The sequence below is a fragment of the Myotis myotis genome, unplaced genomic scaffold (assembly GCF_014108235.1).
Source record: "Myotis myotis isolate mMyoMyo1 unplaced genomic scaffold, mMyoMyo1.p scaffold_m19_p_27, whole genome shotgun sequence".
NCBI classification, from domain to species: Eukaryota; Metazoa; Chordata; class Mammalia; order Chiroptera; family Vespertilionidae; genus Myotis; species Myotis myotis.
In genome coordinates, this window is record NW_023416332.1 from 2,983,785 (window position 1) to 2,998,924 (window position 15,140).

The following is a 15,140-nucleotide window of genomic DNA, read 5'->3' on the forward strand; positions in this document are numbered from 1 at the left end:
GCACACGCCCACAGGGAACGCGGTAACAACCGGATTTAAGGTCTGCCCTGGGCGTGGCTGTGCCCTGTGCGGCCTGGGAAAGGGGGCGTTACCCTGACACCCCGAAGGAATATCACCCTGGATGCAAAAGACAGACAGGCCCCGTGAAGTCAGTGTTCTCAATCTTCTGGCCCTTTCAATACAGCTCCTCATGTGGGGACCCCCAACCATAAAATTATGTTCGTTGCTACTTCATCACTGTCATGGTGCTGCTGTGATGAATCGTCATGTAAATACCTGACATGCAGGATGGTCTCAGGCGACCCCTGTGAAAGGGTCGTTCGACCGCCAAAGGGGTCGCGACCCACAGGTTGACAACCGCTGGTGAAGGTAAAGACTCTCTTTTGTCTGGGAGGATTCTAGCCTAGGATTTGACTACCTGCCTTAAGGTGCTTTTAGTTAGAAAGTCTTAATTTCAGACTAACCTTTGTGGTTACTTTAGGCCTCTGAGTTTGCAGGCCTCCGCGCCCCCCCATCCCTTTCCCCGCCCCCCAGGCCTCCCCGGAGCTTGTAGGACCAGGGATCGAACCTGGGACCCAGGTACATGCCCTTGACAGTGGGAATCAAACCCACAACCCTTCAGTGCATGGACCAACACTAACCACAGAGTCACACCGGCCAGCGCTTAGCTGTTGGTTTTTGAAAACTGGAGGCTCCACGTGGGCCCGCCCTTGTCCCCCATGAGGCTTCAGCTTGCACCCTGTGGTGGTGGTGGGGGGGCGTCTCTCAATGAGCAGGAGAGCGAGGGCCAGTGGGGACATGGCCTTGGGGTCTGGAGAAAATGCCGGGCAGGGGATCCCAAATACACTGGCCCCCATGATCAGATGGGCACCTTCAGACTCGGGGGTAGTGAGAGGAAGGCTCAACCAAGGAAAAAGAAGTGGATCAGCACAGAGCTTCCTCCCTGGCTGGAGTGTGGGGTCTGGGTGATGACAGGTGGGGCCCTGCCTGGGGGGGAGTGGGGTGGGGAAACGTCCCCAGGGCCCAGCACAGCCTCCCTGAGAGGCCAAGACAAGTCCTGACTTGAGTGCCAGGGTGGGCAGCCCTCCCCCGCGGACCACAGCCTACCTCCCAGGGCTCTAGCATAACGTAATCTCCTAGGAACAAGTCAAATCACCAATTTACAAAACACCCGGAAACGGACACGTCTGAGAAATCAGTTACCCCAGGGAGGGAGGGCGGGGCCTGCACTGTCCCAGCAGCTGCAGCCACAGTGCTCAGGTCTCTGCCTCGGGAAGCATCCACCTCCTTCACCTGGGACCCACCTGCTCCCCAAACCAGAGATGATCAAGGAGCAACACGAGGTGTCTGTGCTGGGGGCTCCCCAGAGCCCAAGGCCCGTGATGTCCACCGTGGTCCACGTCCAGGCTGACACCGTGGTGCCCGACCACATCGTCTGGTCCCTGTTCAACACCCTCTTCTTCAACTACTGCTGCCTGGGCTTCGTGGCCTTCGCCTTCTCCGTGAAGGTGGGTGCGCGGGGGGCTTCCCCAGAAAGCGTGTGCGCCCCCACAGGGGTGCTGCCCAGACGGCCTTGGGATCGGGGAGCCCTCGTGAGCGCTTTCTGTGCGGATGTGCTGGGGGTCAGGCGGCGGCTCACCCAGTGAGTGTCCGCGTGGGGCTGCGTGGAGGGGCCTGCGGACGGGCGCCACCTGTCTCCACCCCCTGGAGCTCTCCTTTCTGTCCCAACCACAGGGCTCCGTCCTCCACACCTGCCCCTCAGGCCTCAAGTCTGGTCCAGAAAAAGGCAAAGTCCTCAGAGATGCTGAGCCCTGGAAGGGGGGCAGGGAGGCCAGCAAATGGCCAGGGCAGGGGGAGAGGAGCCCTGAGCCCCTGGAGAGGCTGAGGGGCTGGGAGGGTGGCCCCCCTGGCCTGTCCTGCTCAGGCTCCAGGGAACCGGGAGGGGGTCCCTGACCTGGCTGAGGGCAGGTGGAGGCTGGTCTGGGCAGGGAGCAGCCAGAGCCCGGCCTGAGTCACAGCACCCGGGTGTCCTCGGGGCCCGTCCAGACCCCTCACCATCCCTTCTCCCCCAGTCTAGGGACCGGAAGATGGTGGGAGACGTGATTGGGGCCCAGGACCATGGGTCCACCGCCAAGAGCCTGAACATCGCCGCCCTGGTCTTGGGCATCGTTATGACCATCGGACTCATTGTTCTTGTGGTTTTGTACCCAGGACTCATCTATGTAAGGATAGGGGTCTAGCAGAACGGCAGAGGCTTCTAGTCGTCGCCATGGCAGGTGGCCGAGTCCTCCCACCCCCTGCTGGCCCTCCCGGGCGCCCACCCCTTCCCTCTGCACCTGTTGTGCACACACCTGTCTGCAGCTGAGCTCAATAAAGTGCACCTGTGTGTGACAATGCTGGCCTTTCCTGGGCAGGGGCACTGCCCGCCCCGCCTGCCCCTGTAGAGCCCCCCTTGCTGCTCTGAGGGGTCCTGGCACTTTCTCAGATGGTCCTGGTTGCTGGCCTCCAGCTGGGAGCAGCGGCTGCACCAGGGGCCTAGCAGGGGGGTCCCTCCTTCCCAGTGTCTGACCCTGACCCAAGGGGCACTGGGCCAGCTCACCCTTGGCCCTGAGGAAAGCCTGGCTGACTCTGAGCAGCTGGGAGCAGCGGTGCTGGGTGAGGGCGGCCGGCGGATCCTCTGGAGGCCTCGGTGTCTGCACGTGGGGTGCAGGGTGCAGCCCAGGCCCCAGCCCCTCCTGGGCGGCCCTCCAGCCCCCCAGCTCCGTCCTGGCTCCTCTGCAGGGGGCAGGGTTAGGGGCAGCCAGTGGCCTGGGAGGGACAGAGGGCTCAGCCCCAATGGACAGAAACCCTGAGAGGAAGGACCGATCCTCCCACTGATACCGAATGTTTGGACTGGAACCCGGATCCATTGTCCGCTGGAACCGAAGAATGAATCCGCGGACAGAAAGTGGTCGAGCAAAGGTGAAGATTTATTGACAGACGCCCACGTAAGGAGGGGTAAGGGCCCCACAGAGTGAACTCCCAAGTAGGCAGGGGGAACGGGTCCCACGGAGTCCCTTTTCCCTGTGGTTTATGAAGGCTGCAGTTCCTCTGCCCCCATCTCCCCTCTGACCGTCCACATGCCCCTGGAACTGGTTATGGTAGTGACTCCTGAGGCCCTCCTCCCTCAGAGTCCCTCCTTTCCTCTGGGCTGTCTTTTCCACCTGAATGAAGGGCTTTCTTCCTTCTCTTTATTTTGTAAATACGGACCTTTCCTGGTCCTTCCAGTGTCCTTGGCCCATGCAAATGCCCCTGTTGCTGCTCCCTTGTCCTGTGGAGATGTCACTGCACCCGCTTCCTGGGGTTATGGGAGTGTGCCTTCTCCCAGTCTGCAGCCCCGCGCTTTTCCGTGGACCCCAATTCTAAGAAATTCCTAATCCTGCCTATGTTCCCCCCAAATGCCTTCTTCACCCACCAAACCGTCTGGGCCTGCTGGCTGGAGCTGCCGGTGCCAGGAAGGGCCCCCAGCCGATGGGCGCCCTGGGGCTCTGGGCCTGAGCCTTTGCCTGGGCCCGGGATGCACGTGGGGTGGAGCCGTCCCCACCGGGACCCCCATGCCCTGCACAGGCGCCTGGAGAGGCTGGAGAAGGCCCGGGGGCTGGTGTCCAGGAGGTCAGCCGCCTCCAGGAGCCTTGCCCTGGCGGCGAGGTGGGTCCTGCTGGCGCTGCTCTGTGGGCAGCAGCTGTCCCGCCGCCAGAGGGAGGGACAACCCCCACCCACAGCCCCCGTGACAGCCCCGCAGCACCTGATCCTGGGCCCCGTGCGGTGCTTTGTCTGTGGGGCTGGGGATGCCTCGCGGGAGGGTGCCCCCGGCCGGGGAGGGTGGGGGTCCCGCGTCAGAGCCCGAGGGGCTGAGGCCCAGGGAAGGAGGTCCTGCAGGGGGAGGCTGTGGGAACTGTGCCCCAAGGCTGGGCACTGAAGGAAGGTGACGGGCAGAGCCTGCACTCAGTTCGGGGAGGAGGTTTGTGGCTCCTGCACCCCCCTCCCCCCAGTCCTGAGGGCCTGCCTGGTGCTGGCTCCTGCCCCACCAGGGCCGGAGGAGGCTTTGATGGCTGGCTGCACCCACAGCGCCCCACCCCCACCCCACCCCCACCCCCGCAGCACCCCCCACCCCCGCAGCACCCTCACCCCCGCAGCACCCTCACCCCCGCAGCACCCCCACCCCGCAGCACCCCACCCCCGCAGCACCCCCACCCCCGCAGCACCCCATTCCCCGCAGCACCCCCACTCCCGCAGCACCCCCTCCCCCGCAGCATCCCCACCCCGCAGCACCCCCACCCCCGCAGCACCCCCACCCCCGCAGCACCCCCACCCCCGCAGCACCCCATCCCCCGCAGCACCCCCACTCCCGCAGCACCTCCCCCCCCGCAGCACCCCCACCCCCCGCAGCACCCCCTCTCCCCGCAGCACCCCCACCCCGCAGCACCCCCTCCCCGCAGCAACCCCACCCCCGCAGCACCCCCTCCCCGCAGCACCCCCTCCCCCGCAGCACCTTCACCCCCGCACACCCTCCAACCCGCAGCACCCCCTCTCCCGCAGCACCCCCTCCCCAGCAGCACCCCCACCCCCACAGCAGGCTCCGCGGGTTATCAGCGCACAGGCCCGCAGGGGGGTCCTTGGAGCGCGGTGCCCACTGCGACCCCCGCCCTCACGCCCGGGCCGTCGCGGGGAGGGGCTCTCCAGGCCAGGCGGGCCGGCGGCGGGGGCGGCGGCGGGGGGCGGGCGCCGGGCCGTCATTTGTCGGTATATTTAGCGGCGGCGCCGGGCTTGGCCCCGCGGGTATAAGCGGCCCCGCGCGCCCCTCGGAGCGGCGCGGAGCGAGGCGACGGCGCTGGAACCCATGGACACCGCGTACCCCCGCGAGGATCCCCGCGCCCCGACGCCCCGCAAGGCCGACGGCGCCCACACGGCGGTGGCGCTGGGGGCGCCGGGACCCCCGCCGCGAGACCACCTGATCTGGTCGCTGTTCAGCTCCCTCTACCTGAACCTGTGCTGCCTGGGCTTCCTGGCGCTGGCCTACTCCGTCAAGGTGCGCGGCTCCCCGGGGGCGGCTCCACTAACGGGGTGTCTCCACTGGGGGGGCGGCTCCACTAAGGGGGTGTGTTTGCTTCTAGAAGATGAAGGGGTGTCCTTAAGGGGCGTCTGCCCACGGCCAAGCGTGCAGAAGCAATGAGGGCTTTTCAGATGCTGGGGTTCCCATGAGCAAACCCCCCGCGGACTCCCCACCCGAGGGCCCTTGGGGGATCATGCTGGCCTGGGAGGAGGCAGCGGTGCCTTCCAGCCCCTCCCTAGACTGGGGACCCCCCCCCCCCCCGCCCCAGGGACAGAACCCTGAGTCCAGGTTGGGGCGGCTAAGGGAGTGGGGGCAGCCCCTGGCAGGGTCCCTCAGCCACAGGCCGCCACCCAGGTTCTGGGTCGGCAGGGCCCTCGGGGCGGGGACCAGGCTGCTGGGTGGGGGACACACTGCGACCTGGCCCTGCCCTCCGCAGGCCCGGGACCAGAAGGTGGCGGGGGACCTGGCGGAGGCCCGGCGTCTGGCCTCCAAGGCCAAGTGCTACAACATCCTGGCCACCATGTGGGCCCTGGTGCCGCCCCTGCTGCTGCTGGCCCTGGTGGTGACCGGGGCCCTGCACCTGTCCCGGCTGGCGAAGGACTCGGCCGCCTTCTTCAGCACCAAGTTCGACGACTCGGACTACGACTGACAGGCTGGCCCTGTCCCTGCCCTGCCCGGGGGCTGGACGCTGGCCTCCCGGAACCCGACCGTGTATAGGGCTGAGGCCCCCCCCAGCTCCAGGCGGGGCTCCGAATGCCGACCCTGAAGATCCCCCTTGTGGACCCCAAGGCCTCACCCCACCCTTGATGGTCCCTGGTCCCCTAACTCCCTGCCCCCGCCAGACCTCCCTCCCCCTCACTGGGCTCACCATTAAACGTGCCTGGATCCACAAGGGGCCCCCCGGCTGGTTCCTGGCTGGGTGGGGTCGGGGAGGGTGTCGGACACCCACCGCCAGACGCCCTGGGTGGACCCCAACACTGACGGGGGCTCGCCCTGCTCGGAATGTCCTGCCCTGGGCTGTGGTCTCCCACCGTCCCCGGGGGCCCCGGGCGGCCTGTGGCTGCTGGGCGGAGGTGCCGGCGCATTTAGAATCCCGTTTGGGAACCCGGGCTTTCATCTCGACTGCCCACGGGGCGCTGTGGTTTCGTGGCCTGTCTTCCGGGGCATGAGTGGTGTGTCTCCCGGACTCCACGTGTGCCCACCCGTCTGCGTGCGTGCGTGCGTCTGCGTGCAAGGCGGGTGGGAGTCCCTGGCCAGGGAGAGCCCTCCTGCGCGTTCCTGTCTGTGGGTCGGGTGTGTGCCAATCTCCTTCTTTGGGTCACTGGGTCGGTCCCTTTAACTCTGAGAAATCTCAGCCCTGCAGCGCGTCCGTACGGCTGGACACGGGACGCAGGCGCACACAGGCATGGCCACGTGCCCTCCACGCAGTCTCGCTCATGCAGATGGGACGCCCACACCACACAGCGGGCGACATTGTGCAGAGGGGGACACAGGGGGTGAGGACACTTTCTCAGCACCCTTGGTGCCAGACCCATGCCCTGTAATTCCCCTCCTGGTGCGCCCCGAGCCGCGGCTGGCAGAGGGGGGTTGCTAGACACATGCACACACCCTGTGTGGCTGGGTGAGGTCCCGGGACCTTGCTGTGGCTGGGCCAATGACAGGGCAGGCTAATTGCAGGGCCTTAAGCACAGGGTGGCTGGGGTTTGGATCACCCCACCCAGGGTCCCTTCCGTCCCCAGGGAGCCCCCTTGGCCTGTCCACTCTGCCTGGGCTGGGGGAGGGGGGGAGGCCTGTTTAGCCGCTGTACTTGGAGTTCCCAACGTACTGCCTGCCCACACCCTCCCTCCCCACGACACCCAACAGCTGGGCCAGCCATCCCCCATGTGCCCGCAGCGCCCCAGCCCCAAGCTGAGAAGCGTGCTGCCCTGAGCCAGCCCCTGAGGCTGAGGTGCGCTGGCCAGGGCCTGGGGGTGGAGAAGCCAGCTGGCCCCACGTGGGACCAAGGCCGAGGGCAGTGTGCCGGCGCTTGGGCCAGGATGGAGACCACCCTGAGCTCCAGGTTTGGCCCAAGAAGAGACCAACCCTTGCTGGGTAGAGGCTGGGAGCAGGGGTCAGCCTGTGTGGCCCCAGCACGGGATGGTCTGAGGGCTGTGATGGGCGTGAAGGTTGCCCGTCCGTGCCCAGGTGCTGAGGACAGAGGTGCAGTCAAGCCCGGTGGGGAGGAGGTCGCCGGCACCCGGGCTGTGTCCTGGGCAGGCTGAAGGCCCCTGCCTAAGTCAGGCCGCTGGCTACCAGGGGCCCGAGCCCAGCATGCATGCCCTGCCGCCCACCGCCCCTCAGAGGGCCGCCTGCTGTAGGCACAGGTGGCCGTGCGCAGGTGGCCTGCAGGTGCAGCCGCATCGGGCTCCAGCAGCCTGGTGCCCCCGGTGCCTGTGCCCACCCCTGGCTCCAGGGCTGCTGCCCCGGGACAGTCCCCAAGGCTTTGCGACCTGCTGGGCGTCTGCGGGGAGGGAGAGCCTGTGGGTGCTGGAGAGCCACCAAGGACCCGGGGAGCTGGTCCTGACACGGGTGCTGGTTATAACTTGGCCACCTCCCTCTGAGGCCAGTACGACCCAGTGCTGCCCCCACAGCCACAGGGTCAGGCCTGGGCCCCCCGGGCCCCCACCCGCCTTGCATCCCCTTCTGTCCGTCCGTCCGTCCGTCACAGTTTGTCTGCCGGGTGTCTGCTTCTCGGAGAACTTGGACTACCTCCGTCCAGAACACACTTGGCCAGAGGGGGGAGGGGCGCCGCCAACGGGACCCACTCACTCGCTCTAACGGAGCCAGTTACCGGCGGGAACTCGATCCACCGGGCGCCCTGGCTCCAGAGGAGCCTCAGCTCCACGGCCGGGCCTGCCGGCGGCTCCCCCAGCCCGACTTTAACTCCCGTTAACTCCCGGCAGCGCACAGGCAGGGCCCTCGCCGAGTTTCCCGCGGACGCCGCCTCACCTCATTGGCAAACCCCAGGGGACCCGGTGTGATGTGCCAGCTGCGAGGCTGTGGCCCCCGCAGAACCCTGTGCCCTGGGCTCGGTCCTTCCTGCCGGTCAGAGAGACGATACGGGGTCTTGCCCTGCACCCCGCTTGGCTGAGGAAAGGCATGGGGGCGGGGGCTGTCCAGCCGGACTGAAGCGGCCCCGAGCCCGGGCGCCAGGGACGGAGCACGCTGAGTTCCGGGACAGCCCGGAGCACCAGGTCCGGCCATGACGGGGCCTCGGTGACATGGAGGGCTCTGGCTGGCGAAGCTTCGGCTGAGCCGGAGTAATTCCAATTCCGCAGGCGAGCCCGCCCCTCCCCGCTGCCCTCCATGCCAGGCCCGCCCGCCCCGGCCTCCTAGCAGAGCCGCCTGCCTGACCCACAGCTCCCTGGGCAAGTGACTCGGGCACGGCAGGTGCAGGGGCAGCCCGGGGGCAGGAGCAGGCATGCCGGTGAGGGAGGCAATGGGTACGGGTTAGGCAGGGAAGGGGTCAGGCGAGAGGCAGCCTTGAACTTCAGGCCAAAGAAGCCAGACCTTTCCTGGAGCCCGTGAGCCTGGCTGCCAGGTGGAGGGGGGTGGAGGCAGATGGCAGGCCAGGAGGGCTCCAGGAGGAGCGGTGCAGCCAGCCGCCGGCGGAGTGCCCGAGGCAGGACCCGAGACCAGGACGGCACCAGGTGAGGGGCTCCGGGGCTGGGGGCCCACAGGTGTCCAGGGGGTGCCGTGGGCTCCGTGTCTCCAACAGTTTCTCCCAGGGCATTCTGGGAGCAGAACTTGCCTCGGCTCCTACAAGGGTGACCTTTGTATCCGGCCAGCAGAGCGGGGAAAGGAGACCTTGTGTCCTGCAGGGACAGGGGGCCACCCTGAGGGTGAGGGCACACGCCGGGCCAGCCGGGGGGCCCCTGGGTGGGTCTCGGGGCAGCAGCCTACCTGGGCGCAGGGGGAGCCGGGTTTGCGACGGCCACAGCTCGACCTCCAGCGGGGGCGCCCCGGGCCCTGCCGGGGGCCTGACCTCCACCGTCAGCGAGCCCTCGGAGAAGGAGAAGTCAAGCTTGCTCCCCTGGTAGGAGACGCCAGAGACACACACGCCAGAGACCCCCGCCGGACACATGGGGTCAAAGGTCAGGCCGGCCGGGGTGATCCTGCGGGAGGGGAGGCTCTGTGAAGAGGGCAGGCAGGGCGGCGACCTCCTCCTGCCGGTCACCCCACTCACCGGAACCCTGTGAACCCGAAGAGCGCCGCCTGCAGGAAGCCCCCCATGCCCGTCAGGAAGTTCACGGCGCCGGACCCGTCGGCGTTCTCCGTCCACACCTGCAGGGCCGGGCAGTCAGAGCCGGGAAGCAGGACACAGGCCCCCCCAGGCCGCTGTCCCTGCTCCCGGGAGGTCGGGTGGGGTGGGCATCGCCAGCACGGTGACCCCAGAAGCTGGGCTCCCACTCCCACCACCCGGGCCGCGCAGGGGGGTGTGGCCGGGGATGGGGGGCGGGGCCCAGGCTGGCCTTGAAGGGCTCGGTGATGTTGGCGAAGCTCCTGTCCAGCAGGTCCCGTGCCCGCCTGGCGTCCTTCAGCTCCATCCAGCCCACGGCAAACATGCTCTGGGGGCAGAGGGCAGAGGGCACGCTGGGGTGAGGTCCACGGCATGGGAGGGGGGCAGACCGGGGGGCAGGGCTGGGGCTGCCGTGGGAGCCACCCCCTCTTACCCACGTCATGGCCGGGCCCTGGGGCGACGTCACAGCCTCGTACATTTCCAGGTTTTTCCTGCGAACTTGAGGGCTCAGGGAGAAGGGGACGGGGTACCCCAGGAGCACAACGTCTGCCTGCTTCACCTCCTCTCCTGGGGGGGGACAGGGGCTGCTGCGGGGGGGAGGCGGACCGGACCCTCTGTCGGGAAGGGCAGCGGGAGGGAGAAGGGGCCTCGAAGGGGCCCCGAGTCCACTCACCAGGCTCGTATCCATCAAACTCGGGGTGGAAGTTGTGCTTCGGGTCAAAGGGCACCTTGATCTTATCGGCCACGGCCAGCCACCGGCTGGGGACGGGCCGGCCCAGGTCCCGGGCCAGGGCAGCGGCGAAGCGCAGGCTAGGGCAGAGGCGGGGCTGAGCTTGGGCGCTCTGGGCCGGCCCCCGCACGGCTGGGCTGGGTGGGGTGGGGTCTTGGGTCTGACCTGTTCTGGGCCAGCACGTTGGTGTACACGGAGTTGTTGACCCCGGAATGGTATTCGTCGGGGGGCATGACTCCTGGGCACAGAGGCACGAAGGTGCTTAGTGCAGGGGCTTAGACCTGCCCCGGTGCACTGGCCAGGGTGGGGTGGCAACATCAGGTTAACCCTGACCTGACCCTGACCTTGAACTGAAGAGCATCCACCAGCTCATGATCATCCACCCTCCCCCATGACCACCCACCCTCCCCCATGACCATCCACCCTCCCCCATGACCACCCACCCTCCCCATGACCACCCACCCTCCCCCATGACCACCCTCCCCCATGACCACCCTCCCCCAGGACCACCCTCCCCATGACCACCCACCCTCCCCCATGACCACCCTCCCCCATGACCATCCACCCACTCCCATGACCACCCTCCCCATGACCACATTCCCCCATGACCACCCTCCCCCATGACCACCCTCCCCCCGCCATGCCCTCACCCTTCAGGTGGAACTCCTCCTCTGCAGGGCTCCACTCCACGCGGCTGCACCAAAACTCAGCCACGGCGCTGACCACGTCCCAGCCGCCAGCCTCCTGGAAGAGCTGCAGGTCCTGGGGGAGGAGCGGTGGGGACAGAGCCCGGCACCCACGATTCTAGCTCTCAGTGGACCTGCATTCCCGCCAAGGCCCACCCTTCCCAGCATCCAGGAGTGAATGCGTGGCCCCCCAGGTGCCTGGACTGGCTCGAGGCAGGAAGTCCTAGCTGGGGGCGGGGCCACAGGAGGAGCGGCCACGGCCCGTGGGCAGCCGCCTCACCTGGGTGCTGTGGTAGTACAGCTGGAAGGCCAGCGCCACGGCCCCGTTGACGTGGATCTCCTGGGTCCCGTAGATGTCCTCAGGGCAGACCTCCAGGCCGGAAGCCGCGCTCTCCCAGGCAAACTTGGCTCCCTGGGGGATGGGGGAGGTGCAGACCAATCCTTTATGGGGGGCTTGGGAGCAGCTCACATATTTCCCAATACACTCAGCCTACAGCCAGAGGGCAGAGGTGGGGCACCAACTTCCCGGGTGCCACTGGATTGCATCCCCCACCCCCTGTGGGCCAGGTGGCCTCTGCCCAGTTTCCACTGTGGCTGCCCCGGGCACCGGGCAGTGAGGGGACCCGCTGGGTATCAGCCAGGCTGTTCCCATCTGTACAATGCAGGCCGGCAATGCTGCTGAGCCTGTCAGACCCCAGACGCCCCCCCCCCCCCCCAGAGGGCTCTGGCGACATCAGCCCTTGAGGGACCCTGCGGGGCGGGCACTGGCCTCGCTCACCTGGTAGCCCAGGCTCTGGGCGTTGTCCAGGGCCCCGCCCAGCGTCTGGATGCGGTACTGCAGCAGGGCCCTGGCGGCCTGGGGCTGGAGCAGGAGGACATTCGGGAACATCCAGAGGTCCTGGGAGCACAGCCAGAGGGGCCGCTTCGAGCTCTCGCACCCTCCCCCCGTCACCCCCTTTCTGCCCTGGGGAGCCTCAGGGGCAGCATAGCTCCTTGCTGCCCACCCGGGTCTGTCCCGGGCCCTCCTCGCCTGCCCGCCACACGTCCCCATCTCCAGCTGACACCCTCAGGTCCCTGGCCCAGCGCTTCCCCTCCCCAGGGGGCACCTGGGTCTGGCCTGGGGCTCAGGCCAGGATCCGGCTTCGTGGCTCACTGGCTGCCTGACCCGGAGGGTCAAGTGGGCCACAACCCGCTCCTCGGGCTCCGTGCCCGCTGGTCTCCAAGTCCCAGCTCTCCTGGCCCCGCTCCTGCCGGCCTCACCGTCCCCCACATTTCCTTAGCAGCTGCCCGGTCTTTCCAGAGCCCACATCTGTCTGTGTCACACCCCAATTAACGGGCCTTCAAGGCGCCTGCAGGCCCCCTACAACTGCCCTTCCAGCCTCATGAGCCCCGCCCCCCGCCCTGGCCAGATGCCAGGCCCTCTCCAGCTCTGGGGCGTTGTGCCTTCCGGTGCCCTCGCCTGAATTGCTTTCCCAGCAGACCCCCACACATCCTCCAGCTGAGATGCCACCGCCTCCGGGAAGCCTTCCCTGTTGCCATGGTCCCTGTGCTTCTCCAGCCACAGCCCCCCATCCCCGGCAAGGCCGTGCCCTGGGCCCAGGGACCCTCTGCCTGTGTGCCACCCACACCGTGCAGGTGCGTGCTGGGGCGGCGGGTGCACACCTGGTCCCAGAACACGTGGCCCCAGTAGCATTCCTCGCGGCTCCCGTTGGAGAGGCCCCCGGGGCTGAGTCCATGGCAGACATATCCTGGGACCCCGGGCTCGGGCAGGGCGCTGAGCAGGTAGTAGAGGGCACCACGCAGGGCCTGGCGCAGGGCCAGGGGCCCCACCACATCCAGGCCACAGCCTGCCCAGACCTGCGCCCAGGCCTGGGCGTGGGTGGGGTACAGCGCCCCCCTGGCCTGCAGCTCCAGGGCCTCGGAAAGGCAGGCCCGGGCCTCGGCCTGGCTGCCGCCCACCACGGTCAGGAACTCCCAGGTCCTGTCCTCCTCGCCCTCCCCCAGGGTCAGGGCGGGGGGCACCGGCGTCCACAGCATGTGCACCTCCTGCCGCGCTCCCCCAGGCTGCTCGGGGGCGAGCGTGTGGCCGTACAGGTACCTGCGAGAGCACGGCTGTCTCAGGGCCAGGCTCCCTCGGGGCCGCTGGCTTGCCCCCCGCCCCCCGCCCCCTCCTCACCGGGCTCCCTGGAAGTCAGGCCCCAGGTGCAGGTCCAAGTCGGGGCTTTCTGGGGAGAAGGCGGACCGCAGCGGCACCGTGACGGGCCAGCTGCCTGGGGCCAAGCGGGCGATGGACACGCTGAAGGCCAGGACGTGGGGCAGCCTTCGGTGGGCGTAGATGCGCTGCGAGGCCTGGAAGCGGGCGCCCTCCAGGGTGTGCAGAAAGGAGCCTGCCGGGCGGGCGGGGGAACAAAGGCCCATCACACGGGCCCCATGCGGGGCAGCCAGGACGGTTACGAAGCTGCTGGCCTTTCTGCACTGAGAGTGAGTCCCCCTCTGCCCCCTCCCCATCCCCGCTCCCCCCCTCACTGCGTGGGCCCACCCTCCCCACTAACCTGGAACACAGCCGGGTTGGGGGTGGGGGAGCAGGCAGTGGCTACCTGTGTTGGTGTCCAAGACGAAGGTCGTGGTCAGCTGCTCTCTGGTGCCCGCGGGGGCCTCCAGCCGGACGCCGAGGGGACTGGGCAGGATGGCTCGGTGCGTGTCCCCCAAGGCCCCGTTGTACACGCCATTCACATGCAGCGTATCATGATAGACACGTGTGCCCAAGTATGCGTTGGTCACGGTGGCCCAGAGCCGGGGGTCACTGGGCAGAGAGTGGGCAGTGAATACAGTGGGGTCTTCGCTGGCGTCCGCCATGGGAAGGCTTGCTCAGGGGAGGGGTCTGGAAAAGGGTGGAGGCCAGGGGACCCCCAGTTGGTTGGGTCTCCCTCTCTTGATGCTGTTAGCCCCAAAGCCCCTGCCCTTGGAACTTGGCTGGTGGCCCCCAATGTGGGCCCACCTGGGCAGCCCCCCAGGAAAGCCCTCGACCCCTCATATTGATCTCCAGGGACCCAAGGGAGTCCCCAAACCCCCACCTTCCGACCTCCGTCCGGACCTTCCGGCTCTCTCCCCGCCCCACCCCACACGGGCCCTGTGGGTGGAAGTGAGGACTCTGCCCAGGACATTTCTCCCCGAGGAAGCCGCCTGGGCGGGTGGGGCGTAGGGGGCAGTGCCCGGGGCTGTGGGGGCGAGAGGCCGGGCGAGCCTGGGAGGGAGGGGGCAGCCGTCTGGGCTCACCGCAGCCCCGAGTCCTTCAGCTGCGGCTTCAGGGCCCAGGGAGGAGCAGCCGGTGGACGCCTCGCCTTGTAGGCGGAAGGCCCTCCGTCCCCGCCCTCGGGGCGGCGCAGGGCGGACGGGCGGGACGGGAGGCTGGTCCCCGCCCCCAGGGCAGTGCTGGGAGGGCGGGTAGGAGGCAGGGCAGACGCGGCTCAGGGCGAGGCGGAGGGCGGGTGGTTGAACCGCCGCCCCCATCCCGCCCCCTGAGGCCGCGTGGGTCAGCCTGAGGGCCTGGTGTGGCCTCAGGACGTGCCCTAGGGTGGACCTGAGGGCAGGGCCTGTAGGAGAGGTCCTGCAGACTGTCCTCTGCCCTCCCCTCTGGCTCCCCAGCCTCTCCTCTCATCCTCCATCTCCCCCCCTCCCCCTGTCCCTGGCCCCCTGCCCCCTGGATGCTCCGGGCTGGTCTTGGGCCTCTTCCATTCTTGTCTCTCACGCTCTGGGCTGACCCAGATGTCTGACCCCCAGTCAGAGACACTCAGACCACCCCCCCCCCCCCCCCCCCCGCCAGCTGCTCTCCCTGTCGCTCCCTCATCCAGGCCCCGCCTGGGTCGCACACCCACGCCCACTCCAGCCCTGCCCGCTCTCCGTCCCCCGTGATTCCTGGGCCAGCACACTCCCTGCTTTCTGCCTCTGCTCTGCCCTTCCGTCCGTCCGTCCTGCGAGTGGCGAGGTCAGCCCGTGCCCTGTGCTCAGAGCCCGCAGTGGTGCCCACCTCTCTGGGAGGACAAGTCCCCAAGGTGCCCGCCCCCACTCCTGGCATTCAGCCTGGCTTCTGCCTCTGCGCCGTTCACTTCTGAGCGCGCTCCCTGCTGGGGACCTCACGTCTGTCTGTCTGTTGACATCTAATCCCAAGTGTGATGGTGCCTGGAGGTGGGGCACCAGGTCATTAGGTCAAGAGCTGCTGTGAATGGGCCAGCCCGGCCGGCGGGGCTCAGGGGTTGAGTGTCTGAGTGTCTGAGTGTCAACCTAGGAACCAGGAGGTCACAGTTCGATTCCCAGTCAGGGCACAGGCCCGGGTTGTGGGCTCAACCCCCAGTG

General features: G+C 68.0%; 3 protein-coding genes across 4 annotated transcripts; 2 read left to right on the plus strand and 1 right to left on the minus strand.

The window, feature by feature from the left end:
- Nucleotides 1–1,225: 1,225 nt before the first annotated feature.
- On the plus strand, nt 1,226–2,588 carry LOC118649118 (interferon-induced transmembrane protein 3-like). Its single transcript, XM_036295935.1, has 2 exons — nt 1,226–1,508; nt 2,073–2,588. Exons 1-2 carry the CDS (start codon nt 1,323–1,325, stop codon nt 2,238–2,240), a joined length of 354 nt encoding a protein of 117 aa, XP_036151828.1. The 5' UTR covers nt 1,226–1,322; the 3' UTR covers nt 2,241–2,588.
- A 2,273-nt stretch (nt 2,589–4,861) lies between these two features.
- Nucleotides 4,862–5,770, plus strand: IFITM5 (interferon induced transmembrane protein 5). The gene is made up of 2 exons (XM_036295869.1): nt 4,862–5,068; nt 5,529–5,770. The coding sequence occupies exons 1-2, from the start codon at nt 4,880–4,882 to the stop codon at nt 5,739–5,741; spliced, it is 402 nt and encodes a 133-aa protein (XP_036151762.1). The 5' UTR covers nt 4,862–4,879; the 3' UTR covers nt 5,742–5,770.
- A 164-nt stretch (nt 5,771–5,934) lies between these two features.
- Nucleotides 5,935–14,152, minus strand: PGGHG (protein-glucosylgalactosylhydroxylysine glucosidase). 2 transcript variants are annotated; one of them, XM_036295866.1, is made up of 14 exons: nt 14,064–14,152; nt 13,385–13,668; nt 12,964–13,174; nt 12,450–12,885; nt 11,566–11,685; nt 11,068–11,199; nt 10,752–10,863; nt 10,267–10,339; nt 10,045–10,181; nt 9,805–9,938; nt 9,604–9,699; nt 9,318–9,415; nt 9,035–9,246; nt 5,935–8,946 (listed from the first exon to the last, which is right to left on the minus strand). In XM_036295866.1, the coding sequence occupies exons 2-14, from the start codon at nt 13,641–13,643 to the stop codon at nt 8,891–8,893; spliced, it is 2,076 nt and encodes a 691-aa protein (XP_036151759.1). In that variant the 5' UTR covers nt 13,644–13,668; nt 14,064–14,152; the 3' UTR covers nt 5,935–8,890. The 2 variants fall into 2 exon arrangements, with proteins under 2 accessions (XP_036151759.1, XP_036151760.1); XM_036295867.1 differs by lacking the exon at nt 14,064–14,152 and having other exon boundaries at nt 13,385–13,826.
- Nucleotides 14,153–15,140: the final 988 nt, after the last annotated feature.

Excerpts from the sequence above, each read along its gene's own strand:
- PGGHG (XM_036295866.1), bottom strand. The coding sequence starts at position 13,643 with ATGGCGGACGCCAGCGAAGACCCCACTGTATTCACTGCCCACTCTCTG. Across the intron at positions 13,175-13,384 it reads CGTCTTGGACACCAACACAG|GCTCCTTTCTGCACACCCTG; the intron begins GTAGCCACTGCC and ends CCCGCCCGGCAG. Across the intron at positions 10,340-10,751 it reads GGAGGAGTTCCACCTGAAGG|GAGTCATGCCCCCCGACGAA; the intron begins GTGAGGGCATGG and ends CTCTGTGCCCAG.
- LOC118649118 (XM_036295935.1), top strand. The coding sequence starts at position 1,323 with ATGATCAAGGAGCAACACGAGGTGTCTGTGCTGGGGGCTCCCCAGAGC. Across the intron at positions 1,509-2,072 it reads CCTTCGCCTTCTCCGTGAAG|TCTAGGGACCGGAAGATGGT; the intron begins GTGGGTGCGCGG and ends CTTCTCCCCCAG.
- IFITM5 (XM_036295869.1), top strand. The coding sequence starts at position 4,880 with ATGGACACCGCGTACCCCCGCGAGGATCCCCGCGCCCCGACGCCCCGC. Across the intron at positions 5,069-5,528 it reads CGCTGGCCTACTCCGTCAAG|GCCCGGGACCAGAAGGTGGC; the intron begins GTGCGCGGCTCC and ends TGCCCTCCGCAG.